Source organism: Gopherus flavomarginatus, chromosome 3 (assembly GCF_025201925.1).
Source record: "Gopherus flavomarginatus isolate rGopFla2 chromosome 3, rGopFla2.mat.asm, whole genome shotgun sequence".
NCBI classification, from domain to species: domain Eukaryota; kingdom Metazoa; phylum Chordata; order Testudines; family Testudinidae; genus Gopherus; species Gopherus flavomarginatus.
Genome location: NC_066619.1, coordinates 83,497,898 through 83,522,061, shown reverse-complemented (window position 1 = coordinate 83,522,061; position 24,164 = coordinate 83,497,898). Strand labels below are relative to the sequence as shown.

Below are 24,164 nucleotides of genomic sequence, written 5' to 3'. Positions count from 1 at the left end.
TTAATGTACAATTACTTTCTAATTTGAAGGATGACAGGATAAGGCAATTTTGTGAGTCAGAGTGAACATTTTACATTTTATGTAGTTAGTTTTGCTACCACATTCATTTGAATAAACTGACTAGATCCCCCCATCATTTCTCTCTATCAAAATGTACCTATCAAATACTGGTGAGTTGCATTTCCCTCACTGACAGTACTTATATCAGGTTATTCCAATTAATTATTTTTTGAAACTAAAATTATTGACTCTGGCAATAAGATGCATACACAGCCATGTTATTACTGATCACCACTTTGAATGTGACCAGCCTCTATTTTTGACAAATGCTTCAGTAAATCAATCTATGGTCATAACATGCAAGTTATTTAGTTTTATGGTCTAATTACCATAGCACAATTTGTTAGGCTGACTAAATTTCCTTGCTCCAGTTTGATCCAAACAGTCAAACAGTCACCCTTGCACATTAAAAATATAAGCACAGAGTCATTGTCCTATCTGTAAAGGCTGATAATTTATTTAATGTGCCTTATAAAAACCCTCTCATATGCTACCAGTGCACTATTGCATAGATAATAACAATTTCAGAAAACAGGTCTGTGGTGCAATTTATAATTAAAAAGATAACTAGATGTTATAGAATGTTTTTTCACCATTATTTTGTAGCAGTTTCTCAATATATTTGAATTTATAAATAAATATTTCCAGGACTAAACACTCTACTTCTATTTGTAATTATTATTATTATTATTATTTATCTTTGCAAAACCTCTGAAACACAATGAAACATTTTCTCTGGAAATGGCAGAGATAAAAGAGTACACCTAGGATATTTTTAGCAAACAATATGGGACTTTAGTTTCTATGGAAATGTAATCCTTCCCAATGAAGAGAAGGGTCCTTCAGAAACACATGACAACAGTCTTGCTTCTCTCAAATACACCTTCCCAGTACAGAGTACAATCAGTGGATTGAGTTAATCTGTGTTTCCTGCCAAAAGGATTCAATATTTTCCAAGTTTAGTCTGAACACAGAGATTTCACGTACTTGTTTTCAGAGATTCTGTTCCAGGAAATTAATTTTGGTTTCAGAAAAAAGAAAATAAAACAAGATGTACTTTATTCCTTGAAGGTTCAAAGCTTTCGTGTTGGACTATCACAGTAAGGAATATTGTCTAGTAGCAGATCTTTCCTGGGTATAAGCACTGCAAAAAACAAACAAAAAATCAGTTAGAATAATATTTTATCATAACAATCTACAAAATATACACGGCCTTTAATATTTTTACTAGCAATGAAGCAGTTTATTACAGAGCATCTAGTTTTAAATTAAACCTACAAGCAGCACTATGGTAATTTCCTAAGCCAATAAAAATGAACTAACATTTTACTTCTGTTCATCAGAAATCTCTTCCACCTCCTTCACCTATTTTGCTATTAAAAACATCCTTGAAAATATTTTAACTATCACTGCTACATTTTGCCATTTGTCATGTGAAGACATTTTAGCAAAACAGGATAGCAAATTATAATGTTTCTGGCAATCCTGATTCCAATGTATTTAAATACCAATTTCAAAATGCATAAAACATTTTAAAATATACAGACCTCTCATTTAAGATCTGTAACATTTATTAATGCTGTACCTGTTCTTTTAAGAACAGCAGAAAAATCAAGTGTCAGATGACATTTATTGCAGGAGAAAAGAGCAGTATGTTGGGTTTTTCTTGGCTGTGCACTGTGCTAACTGCCCTTGGCTCTAATAAAGTTTTGACCATCTGGCTCCTTGGATATCCACTTGGGAGTTCTGCACCTGAGGGCTGTCCGATCTATACAACTGGCACCACCTACAAGCTGAAGCCCCATGACTGCAAACACAATCCTGTACTTTGACTAGTCAGGCAAGTACTAAACAAAGGTACAGTAAACATCTAAAACACTCCAAATTCCATTCCATGTATGTAACCAGTCACATCTCATCCAAAGTATGCTGTTTTTCCATATATTATAGAAAAAGCAAGGGAATTGCTTCCCTTGAAGCTACATTTCTTTTTCCTTTTCTGGCTGTGGTACTAAAACAGAATTAAAACACATTTTAAAATGGATTGAATAATATTTTGTCTGTGTACTACCTATGAAGGAACCATTCATGTCCCAGAGTTCACATGTATTTTTTCCTCTACATTTTAGGGACGAGACTTTATGCATGGGAGAGAAATACAAGTATAAACCAAACAGTATAGAGGAGAAAGAAGGAACAAATAAAAACAACAAAGAGTCCGGTGGCACCTTAAAGACTAACAGATTTATTTGGGCATAAGCTTTTGTGGGTAAAAATCCCACTTCTTTAGATCAAGTGGGTTTTTTACCCATGAAAGCTTATGCCCAAATAAATCTGTTAGTCTTTAAGGTGCCACCAGGCTCCTTGTTGTTTTTCTGGATACAGACTAACACGGTTTCCCCTCCGATACTTGGACAAATAAAAAAAACTGATGGGGACAGAACCTTCTAACCTCTCACTAAAAAATAAAGTTTGGCACACATCTCACTCATCACTATAGCAAACCCAAAGTGAAAACCATCAGGATGCATTGCATATGTGGTAAATTAGGGTGAGAAAAGCTCTATTTGTATCAGTTTGTTCTGCAAATATAAAAACGAGTTGACTAGTGCCAACTCTCTTGCACAACAGTGGATAATTTGACTTGACAAGCTGCACAGCAATGTCTCAAAAAATCTGTTTAGTGAGATTCTGAATAATGTGACTAACACAAGCTCTTAGCTGCAAATCTCTCTTCTTTATCATTTTTAAAACTTTTTTCAGACTTTTCAGTGCTGGCAGAAATTAAAAAATAGTACACCTAGGATATTTTTAGAAACCAATATAGGACATTAGTTTCTATGGAATGTAATCCCTCCCAGTGAAGTGCATCTTAATATCTCTCTCTGCATGACAGCTAATGTACACAATATTCTGATCACAGCGTCATAAATTCTTTAACGGTATTCCAAGAACCACCAAGGAGATCAGGAATGTAGTCAATGCCATAGTACTGTAAGTCCATCTAGTTCAGCATGCTGGACGACGGTGATCAGTACCAGACGCTTCTGAGAAAGGTGCAACAAACCAACTACTGGAAAATTATGGAACATCTTGTTCACAGATAAAGTCTCTTCTTAACCTCTGGCACTTAGTAATTGGCCTACTACCATGAAGCATAAGGGTTTGTGTATGCTTTCTAAAAATGCTTGGCTTTTATCCCATCTAATGTAACCATTAGTTCTTTCATTATGCCTCTGAACATCTATTTTTTGGTTTTTGTTTTTGTTTTTTTTAACTCCAAGATCTTGGCCTCAAAGATATTTTGTGTCAGTAAGTTCCACAAATTAATGATGTATTGCATAAAACAGAGAGGCATTTCCTTTTATCAGTTTTAAATTACTGTATTTCTAACATCATGGAATGTCTCCTTTTTAATGTGAACATGTAAATAGGAATACCCTATTTACCTTTATTATTCATTAGTGTGACGGTACCTCCCATAAGGCTCTATGGAAATATGCTTAGAATGTGTTTTATGCTACATATGCGATGTAACATATATCCATAAAGGTTATGCTCTACTGAATGTATTAATCTATCTGCATGCATGTACCATTTTTGAATTCAAAGTTATGAAAGTTGGCTGTGTCCTGGCTTGATTTCTAAATAACCTTAGTAGAGCACTTGGTCAGTTCCTGGAGAAAGGAATGTTGAAATTAAGTACCTAATCAAGAAACACTTAAAGGACAATGGATCTTGGAATGCTCCAATCCACATAAGAAGTCTACTTGAGGACATTCAAAGTAGCATGCAAACAATGGATGCTACCTGTAAAAACTGTGAGTCATGCAAGGACGTGTGACTTGCCCAGGTGACTCCAAAACTCCATCTTGGAGCTGGACTTTGCACAGGAGTGAGGAGGGGGATCTCTACCCACAAGAGAAAGTCTATTTAAACCCCTGGGAGACCCCTCCATTTTGGTCTTCAGATTGCTAAAGAGGGAGCCTCTCCACCCCCCCCAGGATACTTGAAAGAAACTGGAACAAAGGACAGTAACTACAGGGGGTGTGAGTGATTGCTGGACCCAGGCTAAAAGGAGATTAGTCTGTAAAAGGGAGCATTCTGGAACTGGTGAGGATCTTACCTGTATTCAGTTTGATTAGACATAGATTTGTGCATTTTATTTTATTTTGCTTGGTGACTTACTTTGTTCTGTCCGTTACTACTTGGAACCACTTAAACCCTACTTTCTGTATTTAATAAAAATCACTTTTTACTTATTAACTCAGTATATATTAATACCTGGGGGAGCAAACACTGTGCATCTCTCTATATCAGTATTATAGAGGGCTAACAATTTATGAGTTTACCCTGCATATGCTTTATAGTGGGTAAAATGGATTTATTTGGGTTTAGACCCCATTGGGCATCTGGGCGTTAAAGACAAGCACACTTCTGTTAGCTGCTTTTAGGCAAACCTGCAGTTTTGGGGCAAGTAATTCAGACCCTAGGTCTTTGTTGGAGCAGACGGGAGTGTCTGTCTCAGCAAGACAGGGTGCTGGAGTCCTGAGCTGGCAGGGAAAACAGGAGCAGAAGTAGTCCTGACACATCAGTTGGCAGCTCCCAGGGGGGGTTGCTGTAGGCAAAGCGAGGTTTGGGGTGGAGGCTGACAGCTCATGACCGTCCATGTAATAACCTCGTGACCTTCTGAGGGATCCCGACCCCCAGTTTGAGAACCCCTGCCTTAGGCATTAAGGAAGTTCACAGAAAGGACGACATCTTGCTTAAATGAGTGTGTCACTATTTATTACACAAAAGACGAGACATAAAAATGATACAGGAAGAGCTGAGACTTTCCCTGTAACCTCAGTCAAATGTAGAACACACTTCTGACATACATGGATATATGAAATTGATCCACAACGCATGGGTTTGAGTTTACTCTATTATGAGTTTTACTGAAAATAAACAAAGAAAGTTAAATGCGTAAAAGGCACTTGTATCAATTAAAGTTTCAGGATACAGAAGTTCATGATGTTGACTCTAATTTAGTTTTCTGACTTGGGAGACAAATGACTCCTAGATCTTAAGGCCAGCATCTACTGCTCCCATTCCTTCTCTCTCATCCCTGTCCACTCCCCACACTCAGTCCTCATACATTATTTCCTTTTCTTCACTCTCTCACCTTAGCAGAGGGATGGGCCATCTGGGATAGAATTTAATTTCCCCAAAAGTAGGAAATGGAGAGGAGCTGCTTGAGACTATATCCATTTTCCCCACAGTAGTGGCAACACAAAGCAAGAGCAGGTGCCTATCACAATGCCCATTTTCCTAGCAGATGCAGAAGGAGGGAGAAAATGGGCAATTTTTATGGTGATAATGGCAGCAGGAGTCCCAGCACGCTCAGGGCTGGCACCAGCTTCCCTGCCACAGGAGATGAAAGAAGGAAGAGGGTTAAGGATCTCCTGAAGTGTATCAGAGACGGACCTCTCTGTGATGCCTGAAAGCCATGAATATGCATGCATAGAGGGAACATGTAGGACTATGGGAAACTTGAGGGCCTGTGCGAGACTATTTTGGGGTTCATACTGGTTCACTTTTTGAGTCTGACAATTTCAGATTTGAATGAACCCAATACTGAAAGATTTGACTGGCTTTGGGTCAAAGCAAGCATCACAAATCTTCCACCAGACACCATAATTCAGCCTAGCCTCTCAAATCTAAATGAACCTGGCCCAAGTTTAGGGTAAATAATATACAACACTAGAACAAAAAGAAACACACACCCTCAGTTTCAGTTTTGTCACTGAAGTTCAGCACAGATCTAAATACCATTTAAAAAAAAAAAAAAAAGAGAGAGACAGATGCTGTGCAGCTCTACTTACTCAGACTGTCAGAACCTGTATGTAGTCCCTGTATAACAGATGTTCTGAGTAGAAATTCAACATCTGAACCTATTTTCATAAGCTGGTAAAGAAAAAACAGGGCAATTAAAACAGTGCAAAATTACTCTTGTAAACATTTTCCATGTTTGGTAAGTATAAATCAAATATTGTCAGTATTTTTATATCTTCTGAATAATAGAGCATCTTGTATTTACATAGTGCTTTTTATCCTGGAGGATCCCAAAGTGCTTTATGAACCGATATCAAAGTCACTCTGGCGTACGGCCAACTGGGATGAAATAAGTCTACTGTTTGATAACACACACATCAATAGAAAATACTGTATTTAATTGAAACTGCAGCAGGATATTTAGGTAGGTAGGTTACCAGAGTAATTATATTTTAATTTGTGTCCAATTATCCTGAACTCCATGAGGAACAACTTGCAAGAATTGTCATCAAGCAATCAGGTTCTTTACAGTTCAGGTACGTTTTGGACTTCTTGCCCCTCTTCTCCTGACCAGTGTGAGAAGAGGAGTCAATGGTGCTGAGATGCCACAGGAAGATCAAAAGCAGCAGGAGTGGCCAGGGGAAGGGGCAGTCCCTCTCCCTAGAGATAAGCAGCATTAGGAGTGTGTGATTACAACACTGTAATCCCTTCCCTATTTGAGAGGAAGCATGACCGAGGTCTCCATGTGCATGCCCCTAGCCAAAGACAGAACTTGTTAAATGGCTAGTACTTATTTGTATGCAGCGCCTTCCTGCAATATATACAGCTGCACAAGTGAGAAACCTATGGGGACAGAGTTTCTTACATTCCAAAGTTTCTCAGGTAGTTATTCTTCACTTCTTGTCCTAAAAACTGTTTAATGTCATGGGCTGGAAAACATGTGCTATATTCTACTCTGGCAGTGGATGAAGCAACAAATAAATAGGGTCAAAATTTTGAAAAATGGATGCCTGAAGTTAGGCACCAAAGTCTATATATGGATACCTGAATAGGAGGCCTGATTTTCAGAAGTACCGAGGTGCCTGGTGCCAAACAGTTTTCACTGGGTCTGTAAAGCACTCTTTGGTCCAGTTCTTCTGCATTAAAGGCACTTCAGCATATAAATGCACAATAATTATTAAACATGACAGGTTGTGTACCCCGTTTTCCCCCACGGATATCATCAAGGCCTTGCTGGAGACAAAGAATTTTATCCACTGATCTTTCACTCAATGAATACGCCAGTTAACTAGCATCAAAAGAAGAGTCAATATTAAATATGTGCATTTTGTAGATCACCACTCCTAACAAATGCAGCTTTGAGAATTTTACCTGGCATCTTATCTGTACATCAATTAAAACAGTGTTATATCATTAAATTAAAAAATAGAACAGAAGATAGCACTTGATGCCTAGGACACACGCACAGAAATATTGCTACTGTTGCTTGGCAACAAGCAGACATACTAGAGAGAGTCCTGAATGAATGTTCAGAAGTGTTAACGTCAGTGATATGTGGGTGCTAGGACGCAAAGTACTGAACTGATCGTTTTAGTTGGTTTTTTTCTACAATATATGCTTAAATATAGATGTGGTTTCTTCTAATGCCTCCCCTCATGGACTCAGGAGAAGCAGCATACATGTGTCTACAAGAGGATTTCTAAAGAGAGAATTCAATGAATTGGAAAATATGCTGAATTAGAAGAGTGACAACAATTAATTCACTTCTTCAGCATGTATAGTAAAATAAAACCTCTAGTTCACAATGATTCAATGTTAATAATTGCAGGCCTAGGTAAATTAATAATCTTACTGCTAATTAAAACAACTTTGCCAATGTGTTACATAACAGCCAGGAGAGTTTGAATTATATAGTAAGCTAAAAGAATTTTCTACATTGTAGTCCCTTCATTTATCAGAGAGATAAAGACAGGTGAGGTATCTAATGCATCTGTATTAACAACTCAATCACAAGCACTTGATTATTTGGGAGGGAAGGAGTTTGTGATATGGTATGAGTCAGAACTGCTAGGCCCTATTGCCAGTTCTGCCAATAACTGCCTACATTTACACTAACAAGCTAGGGGGTGTGACTCCCAGCTTGCATACACATACTCATGCTACTTTGATGTGAACTACTGTGAGTACATGCACACGAGCAACGTACATGGGAATCACATCTCTAGCTCATAGCATAGATGTAGCCTCACTGTGTGACTCTGGGCAAGTCACTAAACCTCCGTGCCGCATTTCACATATCTGTAGAGTATAAGAGAGTCACTGATAGATTTTAAGACCAAAGAGCCCATTAATGATCATCTACTCTGATAACCAGTCTAATACTTAGCTTGACTGCATAAGGAGAAACAAACAAAATATTTCCATTAAACGGACAATCTGGAAAAACAATTCTAATTTTGTTATGAACTTGAAAATAGGCAGAGCACAAATGGCTTTGAATTGTAAACATGGAAAACTGTTTTTCATGTAATTTTTAATGTGAAAAGTGCCATTTGTAATTTTTACATAAACTGATGGTGACAGCAGGACACAAAATAGAAATTAAGTTTGTACACAAAGTTCCATGAAATTACATTTTGAAATTCACAAAGCTCTGGTTGCGAGGCTCAGTTAGTATTTGCAAAGTACCCTGAGATCCTTTGATAAAATATGCTGCTATGTGAATGTAAAGTATTATGAGACTTAATAGTATAAAGTGGAGAATAGCATCACAATGAAAGTACCTCTGCTATTCTCTCAGAAGAGGTCTCATCTTGATGGTTTCTGAATTCTTCATTTATCTTTTGTCTTGCAGCTAAAGGGGGAAAGTAAAATAAAGTAGTTCAGTTTTTTTGATTTTTTTGTAAATCCCCTCACTTATTACCAGTTCTTTGTCACTGGCTCAAAATTCACATTCCTGAGCAGCTAAAACCCATCTCAGGTAGACAAATTTTCCCCTTGTTTGTTGATGCTGTTCTACAGCCATGGTCCTTTTACTACCTATCCTCTTCATATTTCACTCAGACCAGAGCCTTATCCTTCAAGATCTCTGTGGAACGTGAGTGATAGCACGTTTTATTCCCACACCAATCACACCAGAAATGTGTTGTAATATGGTTTATTAAAAAAAAAAAAAACGCCCTGAAAATACTACTATATATAACTAGTATTTGTATCTGGTCAGTTCAAATATGCATGTTTACTATCTGATGGAGTTGTGTTATTCATTTTAAGAACAACTGTACACAAAGATAAGAAACTCGGGTGTTTGGTAGCCTAAGACCGCTGAGATTCACTGTTTTAGAAAATCAGCAAGACTACAATTTTAGAACCGTATGGTTCTGTTCTACTGAAATTTTTTTCATAACATTACATCTTAAAATAGTACTTACTGGCTTGATTCTAGCCAGAGATGTAATTTAATCCTTGGGAATATGAGGGTAAGGGGCAACATGGGGAAAGGGGAGATTTCCCTTCCTTATTCCTCTGAGACGGGTGAAGGGGAAAAATCACAACAATTTGAGGCAAATACTCTTTAAGCATTATTTCCCTCCCTGCCTTGTTCCTCTGCTCCAGCACTTCTGTAGTCAGTTTTTCACTGAAGTCATTCCTGTTTCTGATCTTTTATAGAGTGTGTGCATGCATGTATGTTTGGTGGAAGAGAGGACAGAAAACTCTTAGAACTGGCAGGGAGCAAACTCTCTTCCCTTCCTAAAAGGCCGCTTTTTGCATTTTCCATAAACTGGTATTAATGGGCTCCCTCTTCCTCACACTAGCATTGTTGCTTCTGTTAACGTAGTAACTTTAGAATCTCCTACTCAGTGATGGCCAGTGCTCCAAGATCTGCCATTGTCTCCTTTCCTAACCCACCCTCATTGCAAAGAAAGGAAAACTGGAGGAAAGAGAGGAGGAGGGGGAAGCAGAGAGTAGGATCAAATTGGCTATCTCCCTGGAACAGCGGAATAGAGTTGATCCCAAAAGACCCTGCTCTGCACCCTACATTTACCTCTCCCTCACCACATGAACTGTTACTGAGATGGGAAGTCAGGTTCTCAAGATCCTCTATGACAGGTTTCAGAGTAGAAGCCATGTTAGTCTGTATCCGCAAAAAGAACAGGAGTACTTGTGGCACCTTAGAGACTAACAAATTTATTTGAGCATAAGCTTGGGCTACAGCCCACTTCATCAGATCCACAGAATGGAACACATAGTAAGAAATATATACATACATTGAATGTGAAAAGGTGGAAGTAGCCATACTAACTGTAACTAAGATGAGGTCTTAGCAGCAGGAGAAAAAAACTTTTGTAGTGATAATCAAGATGGCCCATTTTAGACAGCTGACAAGAAGGTATGAGGATACTTAACATGGGGAAATTACACATACTGAATCTATTTTCCCATGTTAAGTATCTTTTCATGTGCTGTACATTTATACCTGCCTACTGTATTTTTCACTCCATGAATCTGATGAAGTGGGTTATAGCCCATGAAAGCTTACACCCAAATAAATTTGTTAGTCTCTAAGGTGCCACAAGGACTCCTCATTGTTCTATCTGTTTGCTCCCTGGACCAGCAGAGGCTACATGCAAACTCCACTCACAGAATAAGAGTGCTTTGCCCTGTTTGACTGAACCTATTAAACGTCTTAAACAGCAGCAGGTTCCAAAAAGGGGCTCATCTAGTTCAAGTCCTCTCAGACAAAGGGATGATAGTTGCTGTAAGAGACCTTCACAACAAGCATGCAGAAGGGAGGAGGGTCCTTAGAGCTTTTGTAGAGATGCACAGGATCCACTAAGAAGACAACAATTCTTACCTTCTAGAGCTCTGGCATCGTTTTTAAAAACCTGTTGCCGTGTTCTGTGCAATGCTCTAAAAAGCTTCAAAACCTGTTAACAAAATACAAGTCAACAATAAATGTGTTTTGTTTGTTAATAGGATTTCTTAAGTGAAATTAATATTTTTGCAATTAAAAAGGTATTTTGTTTGCATTCTATTGTTTCCTCCACAGCAGCTGGAGTAGACTCATTCTGTCAGAAATGTTATCTCAATTCAGACTTTTTGCAGATAAACAGAGATATAGAACACAGAAGACATGACAATTTTTGATATCTAAAATACAGTAGAACCTCAGAGTTGCGAACACTAGAGTTACAAACTGAGCGGTCAACTATACACCTCATTTGGAACCGGAAGTATGCAATCAGGCATCAGCAGAAACACACACAAAAAAGGCAAATACGGTACAGTACTGTGTTAAATGTAAATTACTAAAAAAATAAAGGGAAAGTTTAAAAAAAAGATTGACAAGGTAAGGAAACTGTTTCTATGCTTGTTTCATTTAAATTAAGATGGTTAAAAGCAGCATTTTCCTTCCGCATAGTAAAGTTTCAAAGCTGTATTAAGTCAATGTTCAGTTGGAAACTTTTGAAAGAACAACCATAACATTTTGTTCAGCATTATGAACAACCTCCATTCCTGAGGGTACGTAACTCTGAGGTTCTACTGTAACTGAAGACACAAAAGTAGTTCTGGTACTATTTCAAGTCACCATTTTGACCTCTATGGCCCCACCCCTGCAAGGAGACCAGCACAAAAACACTCATGCCTGCAAAGTAAAATTTACAGGATATGGACCTGCAACTGTACAGTAAAAGCCACACAATTAAGTGAAAATCCTGGGTATCATCAGAGATTAGTTTTACTATTAATTATTAGATACTACACTACCAAAAACCTGGACCAGCAGAGGCTGCAGTTCTCATAGGCTATAGTTCAATAGTTCTGAAATACTGACAGCATCAACTCATTTATAGGACAGTGTCACAAAATTGAATGAATAAGATGACCTCAAGCAGCAGCTTGGAAAGCTTATGTCCAAACATTACATTTTCAATAGAACTACTTAAACATGGGGAAAAAAGAGGATACAGCAAAACCCATCCAAACTGCAAGTTCCTCTCTAACAATAAGTACAAGATCAGTAGGTAATGACTTTGGTCAGGAGAAGATACTCAAAAAGACTGAATTACACGATGGAAATACATACACAAAAAATGGTTTTTAAAATTATTAAAGGTTATTATAAGCATGCCTATGCCTTTACTGAATTTTAGTAGATACTTATAAACATATGATGTTTATAGAATAGAATAATTCATATGCTTATGATTTTGGTTGAAATGTTCAGTCTAATTAAGGAAATTTCTAGGAAATCTCTGCTCTCTGTCAACCAAGGACAAGCACGAGAAGTGTGAGAGGAGGATACCTCCTTAGCCATAAAGCCATATTTATTACCTTCAAGTGTATTTACACAGACTCTGGAATGACTCTTTAGAGCATCTAGTTAGTTTTAACATTCCATATTTTATTATATAGACATCTTTCAAATATGCAGTATAAATGTGTTAGTGCATTGTCTGGAATATTTGATAGAAGTCTTTTACTCCAAACTGAATACTACAAACGATAGGTTATAAATCTAGGACTCATTTGGTGAAAGGGGAAACAAGCAACAAGGGGATTGTCAAAGAACAGGGGACTTACGCCCTGTAGAAGATAACAGTTTGGTATAGGCAAGATTTTTATCTCAAGAAAACAAACTTTGTATAATATTTATGTTTTAGAAAGAGACCTGGCTGTGTCAAAGAGTGGAAGGCTTTAGTCAGGATACTCTAAAGAGAGGTGGTGCTTAGGATGTATTATCAGAACTGTAAACTAAGTAATAAAAGTGGGCCTCTTCACCCTACCTCTTTGATTTTAAACACACACAAAGAATTCTAAAAATAATCTTATTTAAACTGATTTCTTTTATAAATGCTCTAAAATTCTTATTCTTTAAATGTTAAGGAGAATTTACATGATTGGGAAATATTTTACAGAAATTATTGGTTACTTCTAACCAACAGAAAAGGTGAAAGCTTTTCTTGTCCTCAAATTCCTTGCATGAATAACTTCTTCTCAGATGCATATTTGCAAGTATTATTATATCTAAATGCAAGCCTTCATTTAATACCTGCCTGATACCATTGTTATGTGAATAGTGAGATGTTCCCTGTACAAATATATTGTGGTCATACTATTAGCAATAACTAATATAAGAAACCTCTGGAGTGTAAAAATATCCCTCAGCTCGCACTGCTTCCCGCAGCTCCCATTGGCGTGGAGCGGCGAACTGCGGCCAGTGGGAGCTGTGACCTGCCAAACCTGCAGACGCAGCAGGTAAACAAACCAGCCCGGACCGCCAGGGGCTTTCCTTGCACAAGCAGCAGACCAGCTTTGAGAAACACTGGTGTAGATAATATTTAGTCTTGCCTTGAGTGCAGGGGACTGGACTAGATGACCTCTTGAGGTCTCTTCCAGTTCTATGATTACGTTGGTTTTATTTTAGCTACTGATAAAAACTCTCCACTAAGAGATATACAGAAGAGATTGTGTCTGAAGTAACCATTATTTACTGCTTCACTTGTCTCTCTCTCTTTTTCCTTTCTTTAATAAGTCATAGTTAACAGTTATGATTACTTTGCTCATCTTTAATCATGGTGTCCCTTAAGGCCTGGCAAGAACACATCTGACTAAAATTGGAGGGAGGGGGAATGTCACATATCTGAATTGGCATAAAATGAGACATTTAAAATTTGGCTTGTGGTTTATTGTTTCTCTAGGCTATACATGTTTAGTAATTTTTGAGATAAAATTACACAGCATCAGCACTACTTTCTACCACACAAATGAGCTTACTATCTTCAAAACAGAGTCTTATTAGAATCAGAGAATTTTGAGTCAGTGGCATATAGGAGGTGAAACCAAAGGAACTGCTCCCCCAATATTTCCATCAAACTGTCTCTTCTTTGGGTTAACATTTTCTCATGCAAGTAATATATTATCATCCCTTTATATATTTTTCTCTTATCTTATTTGTCAAGTAGATTTCAACATTTAGTACCTCAATCTATAGCTTCGAGATCTTTGTGTCAACCCCCTTGGGGAATTCCACAAATAAATCACAACCTTGAGTCAGACATAGTTACAGAGATGGAGGGAGATGCCGTATGGAACAGAAGGTTTGTTATTACTGTTTATTATTTACTGAGTGTTGATAATGTTCTTGATACTGCACAGATGACCTAAAGACCTTAGTTGTTGGAAGTATTTGAAATACTATATTTTCTAAAATGAAGGGTTCAAATCTCAGAAAAGTCAACTCAGCTCTTCATTCTTCCAAGGTAGATAAACATCTGCTTCTCTGCTCTTGTTTTTCTACTCCCTCCCAGCCCCTCTTCCATTCTGCCAATAAATCCTCACTCACTGTCTCTTCATAATCCTTTGAATCTCACCTTTATGCCTTTTTAAACCCTGGATTTTACAGGGATAGTCCTGATTTTGGAGTCTTTTTCTTATATAGGCTTCTACTACCCCCCACCTCTGTCCCGATTTTTCATACTTGCTGTCTGGTCACCCTAATTGCACCTGAACACCCACTATGCACTACTGTACCTAGTGTCCTCCCTGTCTTAAAAAGAATTTCTTCTCTTGAAGCCAGAAGTGCTAGCCTATGTCAGTAAAAATATTGCTCACTCATTAAATATAAGCAAAAATCCGCCCCCAACCCGTACACTGTCTCCAAATTCACTGCCTGTCTGATTTACATTTATCTGTTTAGTCTGTAAATGCCATAGCAATGTAATCCTGAATAAACTGAGCACCATGCAGTTTATGTGCATGTAGACTTTTCAGATGAAATGCTAAAAGCTCAGGTCTTGTTTGTTCTATGATGTTGAAGTTTCCACAGCATATTCTGCACCCTAGTGTCTTTAGTATACTGGTCTACAATTGCATTTATCAACATTGATAAATGCAAAGTAACGCTCATTGGAAAACATAATTCCAACTATACATATAAAATGATGGAATCTAAATTAGTTGTTACCCCTCAAGAAAGATCTTGGAGTCATTGAGAATAGTTTTCTGAAAACATCCACTCAATGTGCAGCGGCAGTTAAAAAAGCTAACAGAATGTTGGGAATCATTAATAAATGGATAGATAATAAGACAGAAAATATCATATTGCCTGCATATAAATCCATGGTACACCCACCTCTTGAATACTGAGTGCAGATGTGGTCACCCCATCTCAAAAAAGATATATTAGAATTGGAAAAGGTTCAGAAAAGGGCAACAAAAATTATTAGGGGTATGGAACAGCAGCCACATGAGGAGATATTAATAAGACTGGGACTTTTCAGCTTGGAAAAGAGTCGACTAAGCGGGGATATGATAGAAGTCAATAAAATCAGGACTGGTGTGGAGAAAGCAAATGCAAAGGATGGGCTCCACCTAAACCAAAGTGGATCCAGACTGCTGGCACTTAACATTAAAAAGGCTGCAGAGCAGTTTTTAAACTAAGAGATGGGGAAAGCCGATTGCTGCAGCAGAGCATGTGGATCAGACAGAGACTTCTCTGAGCCCTCGTCCAGACTAACCCGCGGCATCGGCGGGTTAAAATCGATTGCTCGGGGATCGATATATCGCGTCTAGTCTGGACGCGGTGTATCGATCCCCGAGCGCGCTTACATCGATTCCGGAACTCCATCAATCCGAACGGAGTTCCGGAATCGACACGGAGAGCCGCGGACATCGATGCAGCGCCGTCCAGACTGGTGAGTACCTCGATTTTAGAAATTCGACTTCAGCTACGTTATTCACGTAGCTGAAGTTGCGTATCTAAAATCGATTTTAATTTCTAGTCTGGACGTGGCCTGAGAGGAGAGTCTATTGATAGAGATTCTCCAGGTTTTTAGTCAGGAGGAGAGGATGGAGGAGGATATAGTATGGGCCAGATCAAACGAGAAACATTCACATAAAAAAGAATCTGACACATCAGAAAAGGGCAGACAAATAAACAGCGACAAGTTTTTAAAGTGCTTGTACACAAATTCTAGAAGTCTAAATAATAAGATGGAAGAACTAGAGTGTCTCATGTTAAAGGAGGATATTGATATAAAAGGCATCATAGAAACCTGGTGGAGAGGGGACAATCAATGGGACACAATCATTCTGGGGTATAAAATATATCGGAAGGACAGAACAGGTCGTGGGGGGAGGGAGGACAAGAGGGAAGTGGCACTATATGTGATAGAAAATGTAGACTCAAATGAAGTAAAAATCTTAAATGAATCCATATGTTCCACAGAATCTCCATGGATAGTAATTCCATGCTCTAATAAAAATATTACAGTAGGGATCTATTATCAACCACCTGACCAGGACAGTGATAGGACAATGAAATGCTAAGGGTGTCAAGGTATGAACCCCCACTCTGAACCTTAGCGTCCAAAAGATGGGGTACCTGCATGAACCCCCCTAAGCTTAATTACTAGCTTAGAAATGGTAGAGCTGCCACCACCCAAAAATATAGTGCTTTGGGGCACTTTCTGGCCCTCAAACCCTTCCCTGGGGACCCCAAGACCCAAAGCCCCTTGGGTCTCAAAACAAAGGGAAATAAACCATTCCCCTCCTTTCTTCCTCCCAGATCCTCCCTTCCCTGGGTTACACTAGGAGATCGCTGTGATTCAATTCCTTGAATCTTAAAACAGAGAGGAAATCCACCTTCCCCCACCTTCTTCACTCCCTCTCCCAGACTCTCCCTGAGAGAGAGACAGTGATACTAACACAGAGAGAAATCAGGTTTTTCCTCCCCTCTTCTCTCCTTTCTTCCACCAATTCCCTGGTGAGTACAGACCTCCTCCCCTTGGGTCTTACACAAGATAACCAAAAAATCAATCAGGTTCTTAAAAAGGAAAAAACTTTTAATAAAAGAAAGAAAAAAGTAAGAATTGTCTCTGTAAAATCAAGATGGAAAATGTTACAGGGTCTTCCAGCTTATAGACACTAGAGACACTCCTCCCCCCAGCACAAGTACATGTTGCAGCAAACAGAGATACAATCATTCCAGCAAAAATACACATTTGTAAATAAAGAAAACAAACAAAAAGACTAAACCGCCTTTCTAACTGGTACTTACTAAATTGAACAGAAGAGGCTTTTTCAGAAAGATTGGAGAAATCTGCTTACATGTCTGGCCCCTCTCAGAACCCAGAGAGAACAGAGCAAAACCCCAAAAACACAAACAAAGGCTTCCCTCCACCGAGATTTGAAAGTATCTTGTCTTCTGACTGGTCCTCTTGTCAGGTGTTCCAGGTTCACTATTTGTTAACCCTTTACAGGTAAAAGAGATATTAACCCTTAACTGTTTGTGACAAAGGGAGATTAGAGAGGCTATCAAAATAAAGAACTCACTAATAGTGGGGGATTTCAATTATCCCCATATTGACTGGGTATATGTCATCTCAGGACGAAATACAGAGACAAAATTTCTTGACACTTTAATGACTGCTTCTTAGAGCAGCTGGTACAGGCACCCACAAGGGGACAGGCAATTCTCGATTTAGTCCTAGTGGAGCACAGGATCTGGCCCAAGAGATAACTATAACAGGACCATTTAGAAATAGTGACCATAATATAATAACATTTAACATTCCTGTGGTTGGAAGAACATCTCAACAGCCCAACACTGTGGCATTTAATTTCAGAAAGGGGAACTATGCAAAAATGAGTGGATTAGTTAAACAGAAATTAAAAGGTACAGTGTCTAGAGTGAAATCCCCGCAAGCTGCATGAACACTTTTCAAAGACACCATAATAAAGGCCCAACTTAATTAAAACTTAAAGTTAAAAAACACAGTAAAAGAACTAAAAAAGAGCCACTGTGGCTTAACAACCATATAAAAGAAGCAGTGAGAGATAAAAAGGCATCTTTTAAAAAGTGGAAGTCAAATCCTAGTGAGGTAAATAGAAAGGAGCATGAACATTGCCAAGTTAAGTGTAAACATGTAATAAGAAAAGCCAAAAAGGAGTTTGAAGAACAGCTAGTCAAAAACTCAAAAGATAACAACAAAATGTTTTTTAAGTACATCAGAAGCAGGAAGCCTGCTCAACAACCAGTGGGGCCCCTGGACAATCGAGACACAAAAGGAGCATTTAAAGACGATAAAGTCCCCTGAACCTAGAAACTGAGCCACATCCAAAACCTTTCCGTTTACAGCAGAGCAGAGCGGACAGGGAGCTGCAGACGGGAATTTGAGAGAGTTTGACAGAGGGAGGCTTACAATGGTGAGGAGGACCCGCAACACCTGTGCCAGCACTGCTTCTGTCTCCTCCACCTGCGCCTGTAGCCAGACAGAGCACCAAAGCATGGATGCTTTTACCCAGATTCTGGTGTGGGCTTGTAAAGACTGTAATTTGCAATTTCCACTTCCTGATATCCAGGCTGGGGGTGGCATCCAATGTGAAAGGTGCCTACTGGTGGAATCTCTCAGGCAGCAGGTGGGAGAGCTACAGGAGGAGGTGGCTAGGCTGAGGAACATCCATATCCATGAGCAATTCTTGGACAGTATCCATGTGGAGACAGCTGACGTAGCTGTCCCAGTTGACAGGACTACTGACACACCAGTGGAGGAGGAGATGCCTCAGGGTGTATCGGACACACCAGTGGAGGAGGAGGCTCAGGGTGGACACAGCCAGCTGGTTACTTCTACCAGCAGGCAGTGCTCCACCCCTGCTGCAAACCTTCCTGCTGTGGGAAAAGATAACTGTTATGCTCTTCTTGATACAGGAGAGAAGGAATCACCCCCAAGAGTTAAGGAGGGGAAGCCTCGTACCCCTAAGGCTGGGAGGTCCGCTGCCACCACTGATAAGAAACGTAGGGTAGTGGTGGCTGGACACTCTCTGCTGAGGGGGGACGGAGACACCCATCTGTCACCCTGACCGTTCATCCTGGGAGGTATGCTGCCTGCCAGGGGCCCGTATCCGAGATGTTACAGAGGCACTGTCGAGGATTATCCGGCCTTCTGACTACTACCCCACGCTACTCATCCATGTGGGCACAAATGATACTGCGAGGTGTGACACTGAGCAGATCAAGAGTGACTACAGGGCTCTGGGAGTATGGGTTAAGGAGTTTGGAGTGCAGGTGGTATTCTCTTCGATTCTTCCTGTTGAAGGTAGGGGCCCGGGCAGAGACAGATGCATCGTGGAGGTGAATGCCTGGCTGCGAAGATGGTGTCGCCAGGAGGGCTTTGGCTTCCTCGACCACGGGATGCTATTCGAGGAAGGACTGCTAGGCACAGATGGCGTTCACCTTTCGAAGAGGGGAAAGGCCTTATTTGCGCACAGACTGGCTAACCTAGTAAGGAGGGCTTTAAACTAGGTTCGACGGGGACAGGTGAGCAAACCCCACAGGTAAGTGGGGAACAAGACCTGGGAGATGGGTTGGAAACAGGAGGGAGCACGAGCTATAATGGCAGTGAGGAAGGAGGGTCAGGGCAAACCGTGGAGGCAAGATCAAACCAGTATCTTAGATGCCTATATACAAATGCAAGAAGTATGGGTAATAAGCAGGAAGAACTGGAAGTGCTAATAAATAAATACAACTATGACATTGTTGGCATTACTGAAACTTGATGGGATAATACACACGACTGGAATGTTGGTGTGGATGGGTATAGTTTGCTCAGGAAGGATAGACAGGGGAAAAAGGGAGGAGGTGTTGCCTTATATATTAAAAATGTACACACTTGGACTGAGGTGGAGATGGACATAGGAGATGGAAGTGTTGAGAGTCTCTGGGTTAGGCTAAAAGGGGTAAAAAACACGGGTGATGTCGTGCTGGGAGTCTACTACAGGCCACCTAATCAGGTGGAAGAGGTGGATGAGGCTTTTTTCAAACAACTAACAAAATCATCCAAAGCCCAAGATTTGGTGGTGATGGGGGACTTCAACTCTCCAGATATATGTTGGGAAAATAACACTGCGGGGCACAGACTCTCCAATAAGTTCCTGGACTGCATTGCAGACAACTTTTTATTTCAGAAAGTTGAAAAAGCTACTGGGGGGAAGCTGTTCTAGACTTGATTTTAACAAATAGGGAGGAACTTGTTGAGAATTTGAAAGTAGAAGGAAGCTTGGGTGAAAGTGATCATGAAATCATAGAGTTTTCAATTCTAAGGAAGGGTAGAAGGGAGTACAGCAGAATAGAGACAATGGATTTCAGGAAGGCAGATTTTGGTAAGCTCAGAGAGCTGATAGGTAAGGTCCCATGGGAATCAAGACTGAGGGGAAAAACAACTGAGGAGAGTTGGCAGTTTTTCAAAGGAACACTATTAAGGGCCCAAAAGCAAGCTATTCCGATGGTTAGGAAAGATAGAAAACGTGGCAAAAGACCACCTTGGCTTAACCACGAGATCTTGCGTGACCTACAAAATAAAAAGGCGTCATATAAAAATGGAAACTAGGTCAGATTACAAAGGATGAATATAGGCAAATAACACAGGAATGCAGAGGCAAGATTAGAAAGGCAAAGGCACAAAATGAACTCAAACTAGTTATGGGAATAAAGGGAAACAAGAAGACTTTTTATCAATACATTAGAAGCAAGAGGAAGACCAAGGACAGGGTAGGCCCACTGCTCAGTAAGGAGGGGGAAACAGTAACAGGAGACTTGGAAATGGCAGAGATGCTTACTGACTTCTTTGTTTCGGTCTTCACTGAGAAGTCTGAAGGAATGTCTAATATAGTGAATGCTTACGGGAAGAGGGTAGGTTTAGAAGATAAAATAAAAAAAGAGCAAGTAAAAAATCACTTAGAAAAGTTAGATGCCTGCAAGTCACCAGGGCCTGATGAAATGCATCCTAGAATACTCAAGGAGTTAATAGAAGAGGTATCTGAGCCTCTAGCTATTATCTTTGGGAAATCATGGGAGACGGGGGAGATTCCAGAAGACTGGAAGGGGGCAAATATAGTGCCCATCTAGAAAAAGGGAAATAAAAACAACCCAGGAAACTACAGACCAGTTAGTTTAACTTCTGTGCCAGAGAAGATAATGAAGCAGGTAATTAAAGAAATCATCTGCAAACACTTGGAAGGTGGTAAGGTGATAGAGAATAGCCAGCATGGATTTGTAAAGAACAAATCGTGCCAAACTAATCTGATAGCGTTCTTTGATAGGATAACGAGCCTTGTGGATAAGGGAGAAGCAGTGGATGTGATATACCTAGACTTTAGTAAGGCATTTGATACAGTCTCGCATGATATTCTTATAGATAAACTAGGAAAGTACAATTTAGATGGGGCTACTATAAGGTTGGTGCATAACTGGCTGGATAACCGTACTCAGAGAGTAGTTGTTAATGGCTCCCAATCCTGCTGGAAAGGTATAACAAGTGGGGTTCCGCAGGGGTCTGTTTTGGGACCGGTTCTGTTCAATATCTTCATCAACGATTTAGATGTTGGCATAGAAAGTACGCTTATTAAGTTTGCAGACGATACCAAACTGGGAGGGATTGCAACTGCTTTGGAGGACAGGGTCAAAATTCAAAATGATCTGGACAAATTGGAGAAATGGTCTGAGGTAAACAGGATGAAGTTCAATAAAGATAAATGCAAAGTGCTCCACTTAGGAAGGAACAATCAGTTTCACACATACAGAATGGGAAGAGACTGTCTAGGAAGGAGTATGGCAGAAAGAGATCTAGGGGTCATAGTAGACCACAAGCTTAATATGAATCAACAGTGTGATACTGTTGCAAAAAAAGCAAACGTGATTCTGGGATGCATTAACAGGTGTGTTGTAAACAAGACACGAGAAGTCATTCTTCCGCTTTACTCTGCGCTGGTTAGGCCTCAGCTGGAGTATTGTGTCCAGTTCTGGGCACCGCATTTCAAGAAAGATGTGGAGAAATTGGAGAGGGTCCAGAGAAGAGCAACAAGAATGATTAAAGGTCTTGAGAACATGACCTATGAAGGAAGGCTGAAGGAATTGGGTTTGTTTAGTTTGGAAAGAGGAAGACTGAGAGGGGACATGATAGCAGTTTTCAGGTATCTAAAAGGGTGTCATCAGGAGGAGGGAGAAAACTTGTTCACCTTAGCCTCCAATGATAGAACAAGAAGCAATGGGCTTAAACTGCAGCAAGGGAGATTTAGGTTGGACATTAGGAAAAAGTTTCTAACTGTCAGGGTAGTTAAACACTGGAATAGATTGCCTAGGGAAGTTGTGGAATCTCCATCTCTGGAGATATTTAAGAGTAGGTTAGATAAATGTCTATTAGGGATGGTCTAGACAATATTTGGTCTTGCCATGAGGGCAGGGGACTGGACTCGATGACCTCTCGAGGTCCCTTCCAGTCCTAGAGTCTATGAATCTATGAATCTATAAGTCATTGCGGAGAAGCTAAATGAAATCTTTGCTTCAGCCTTCACGGCTGAGGATGTTAGGGAGATTCCCAAACCTGAGCTGTTCTTTGTAGGTGACAAATCTGAGGAACTGTCACAGATCGAAGTGTCACTAGAAGAGATTTTGGAATTAATTGACAAACTTAATTGATAAACAATGGCTATTATCCACTGAGGGACTGGGATGGTGTCCCTAGCGTCTGTTTGCCAGAAGCTGGGAATGGGTGACAGGGAATGGATCACTTGATGATTTCCTGTTGTGTTCACTCCCTCTGGGGCACCTGGCATTGGCCACTGTCAGAAGATAAGGGCTAGATGGACCTTTGGTCTGACCCAGTATGGCTGTTCTTATGTACAGTACAAAAGAAAGTAGCTTATTGATTTTCCTTCAGTTGGCCTCAGCCTTACACCTTCCTGATTTCTTTTTGTCATTTAATAAAAGTGATTTCAAATAATTTTAAAACAACAAAAGGAAAATATTTCCCTTCTTTAAATACATTCACAAGCAAAGGAACTATATTAATTCCAGCTCATCAAGGCAGAACCTATCTTTATGTTTTCTCTATTTTTTCTGATGTCACTTTCATGGCTGACACATAACAGATTACAGAAAAGGCCGAGATGTGTGTCTTGGCTTCCTTTTCCCTCACACCAGGATTCTCTCTCCCATTCAAAAATATCCTGAATTTTAATTCACTTTAAATGAATTCTGAAAACTGTGGTGATGTTTTTCATGTATGTTTATGTGTGCACAGAATTACTCAAGGATTCAGGTCCCACCTGTCTATATTTTTTTAGCATAAGTGATGCCACTTCACTGACTGTGACTGCTGAAGCCAAGGCTGCACCAAGAGCCAGGAGATTGGTGAGAGAGACTCGAGGGCCTCCACCATCTCCCAACAGCCCATGTCTCAGGGCTTGTCTTCGCTACCTCACTAAACCAGCACTGCTGCGATTGATGCAGCGGCATCAATTTAGTGGGTCTGGTGAAGATGCAGTAAATCAATGGGAGAGCGCTCTCTCATCAACGTAACTAATCCATCTCAATGAGAGGCAGAAGCTATGTCAACAGGAAAGCGTCTCACGCTAACATAGAACAGTGTAGACACTGTGTTAAGTTATGTTGCTCTGGGGGAGAAGGGTTTATACCCCCGAGTGACCTAAATTATGTTGACTTAATCTGTAGTGCAGACAAGGCCTCAGGTTTATAGGCACAGCATAAGCAGCACTGGTGCAGCCCATTGCACATGCAACACCCACAGCTACTCCAGCATGGGGAGTCGGTGATCTGAGGGCAGGCTTGAGAAATCAAGTTGTTCAGGACCCTGCCCTGCCCCAAGCTGGGCCTAGGCCTGTTACAGCACCTGGCCAAGCTCCCTCATCCTCGCAGCGCCCTGGAGACTGGAGGTACGTAAGCCGAGGGGAGATCACGGGCCTTGCCAATGCTTGTGGGGAGGGACATACAACGGCCCCAAACCCAGCAGCCACACCCTGCCCTACGCACTTTGTCACTGACTCTGCTCGTACTCAGCAAGCGGGACATGGCGCATGCGCGCTGACTCACCTCCGCCCGGCTCCCCATCGCTACAGCAGCTCCCCCACCACACGTAGCAGGCCAGCAGAACCACGCCCACACCCTCCCGACTCGCTCATGAGGAGCCAATCGGAAAGTCACATTTCAGCCCGGTAGCGTCTCAGCACCTCCACTAGGGTACGTTACTGGTCGTGCCTGCGCCGAACTTTTACCTACGCTCCACTAGTGGCGGCGAGGCTACTTCCGGGTGCAGCGGGCATTTGTGTCCGTTAGAGCCGTGTCCCTTGAACACTGGTTCCGGACAGGACGATGCTCCCGGAGCCGTAAGAGGGGGGAGCAAGAGGGCGTAGCTAGACTGCAACAAGGAGAAAGAAATGTGATTGGCTAATAAGGTTCCATTATTTCAGCCTATGGGTAGCTAGGGTGC

The 24,164-nt window shown here is 40.4% G+C and overlaps 1 protein-coding gene across 2 annotated transcripts; it reads right to left on the bottom strand.

The window, feature by feature from the left end:
• Window positions 1-499: 499 nt before the first annotated feature.
• On the bottom strand, window positions 500-24,004 carry LYRM7 (LYR motif containing 7). Of its 2 annotated transcripts, none has more exons than XM_050946057.1 (5): window positions 23,768-24,004; window positions 10,733-10,805; window positions 8,661-8,731; window positions 5,928-6,009; window positions 500-1,204 (listed from the first exon to the last, which is right to left on the bottom strand). In XM_050946057.1, the coding sequence occupies exons 1-5, from the start codon at window positions 23,783-23,785 to the stop codon at window positions 1,134-1,136; spliced, it is 315 nt and encodes a 104-aa protein (XP_050802014.1). In that variant the 5' UTR covers window positions 23,786-24,004; the 3' UTR covers window positions 500-1,133. The 2 variants fall into 2 exon arrangements, with proteins under 2 accessions (XP_050802014.1, XP_050802013.1); XM_050946056.1 differs by lacking the exon at window positions 23,768-24,004 and adding an exon at window positions 23,708-23,766.
• Between the last annotated feature and the right edge of the window lie 160 nt (window positions 24,005-24,164).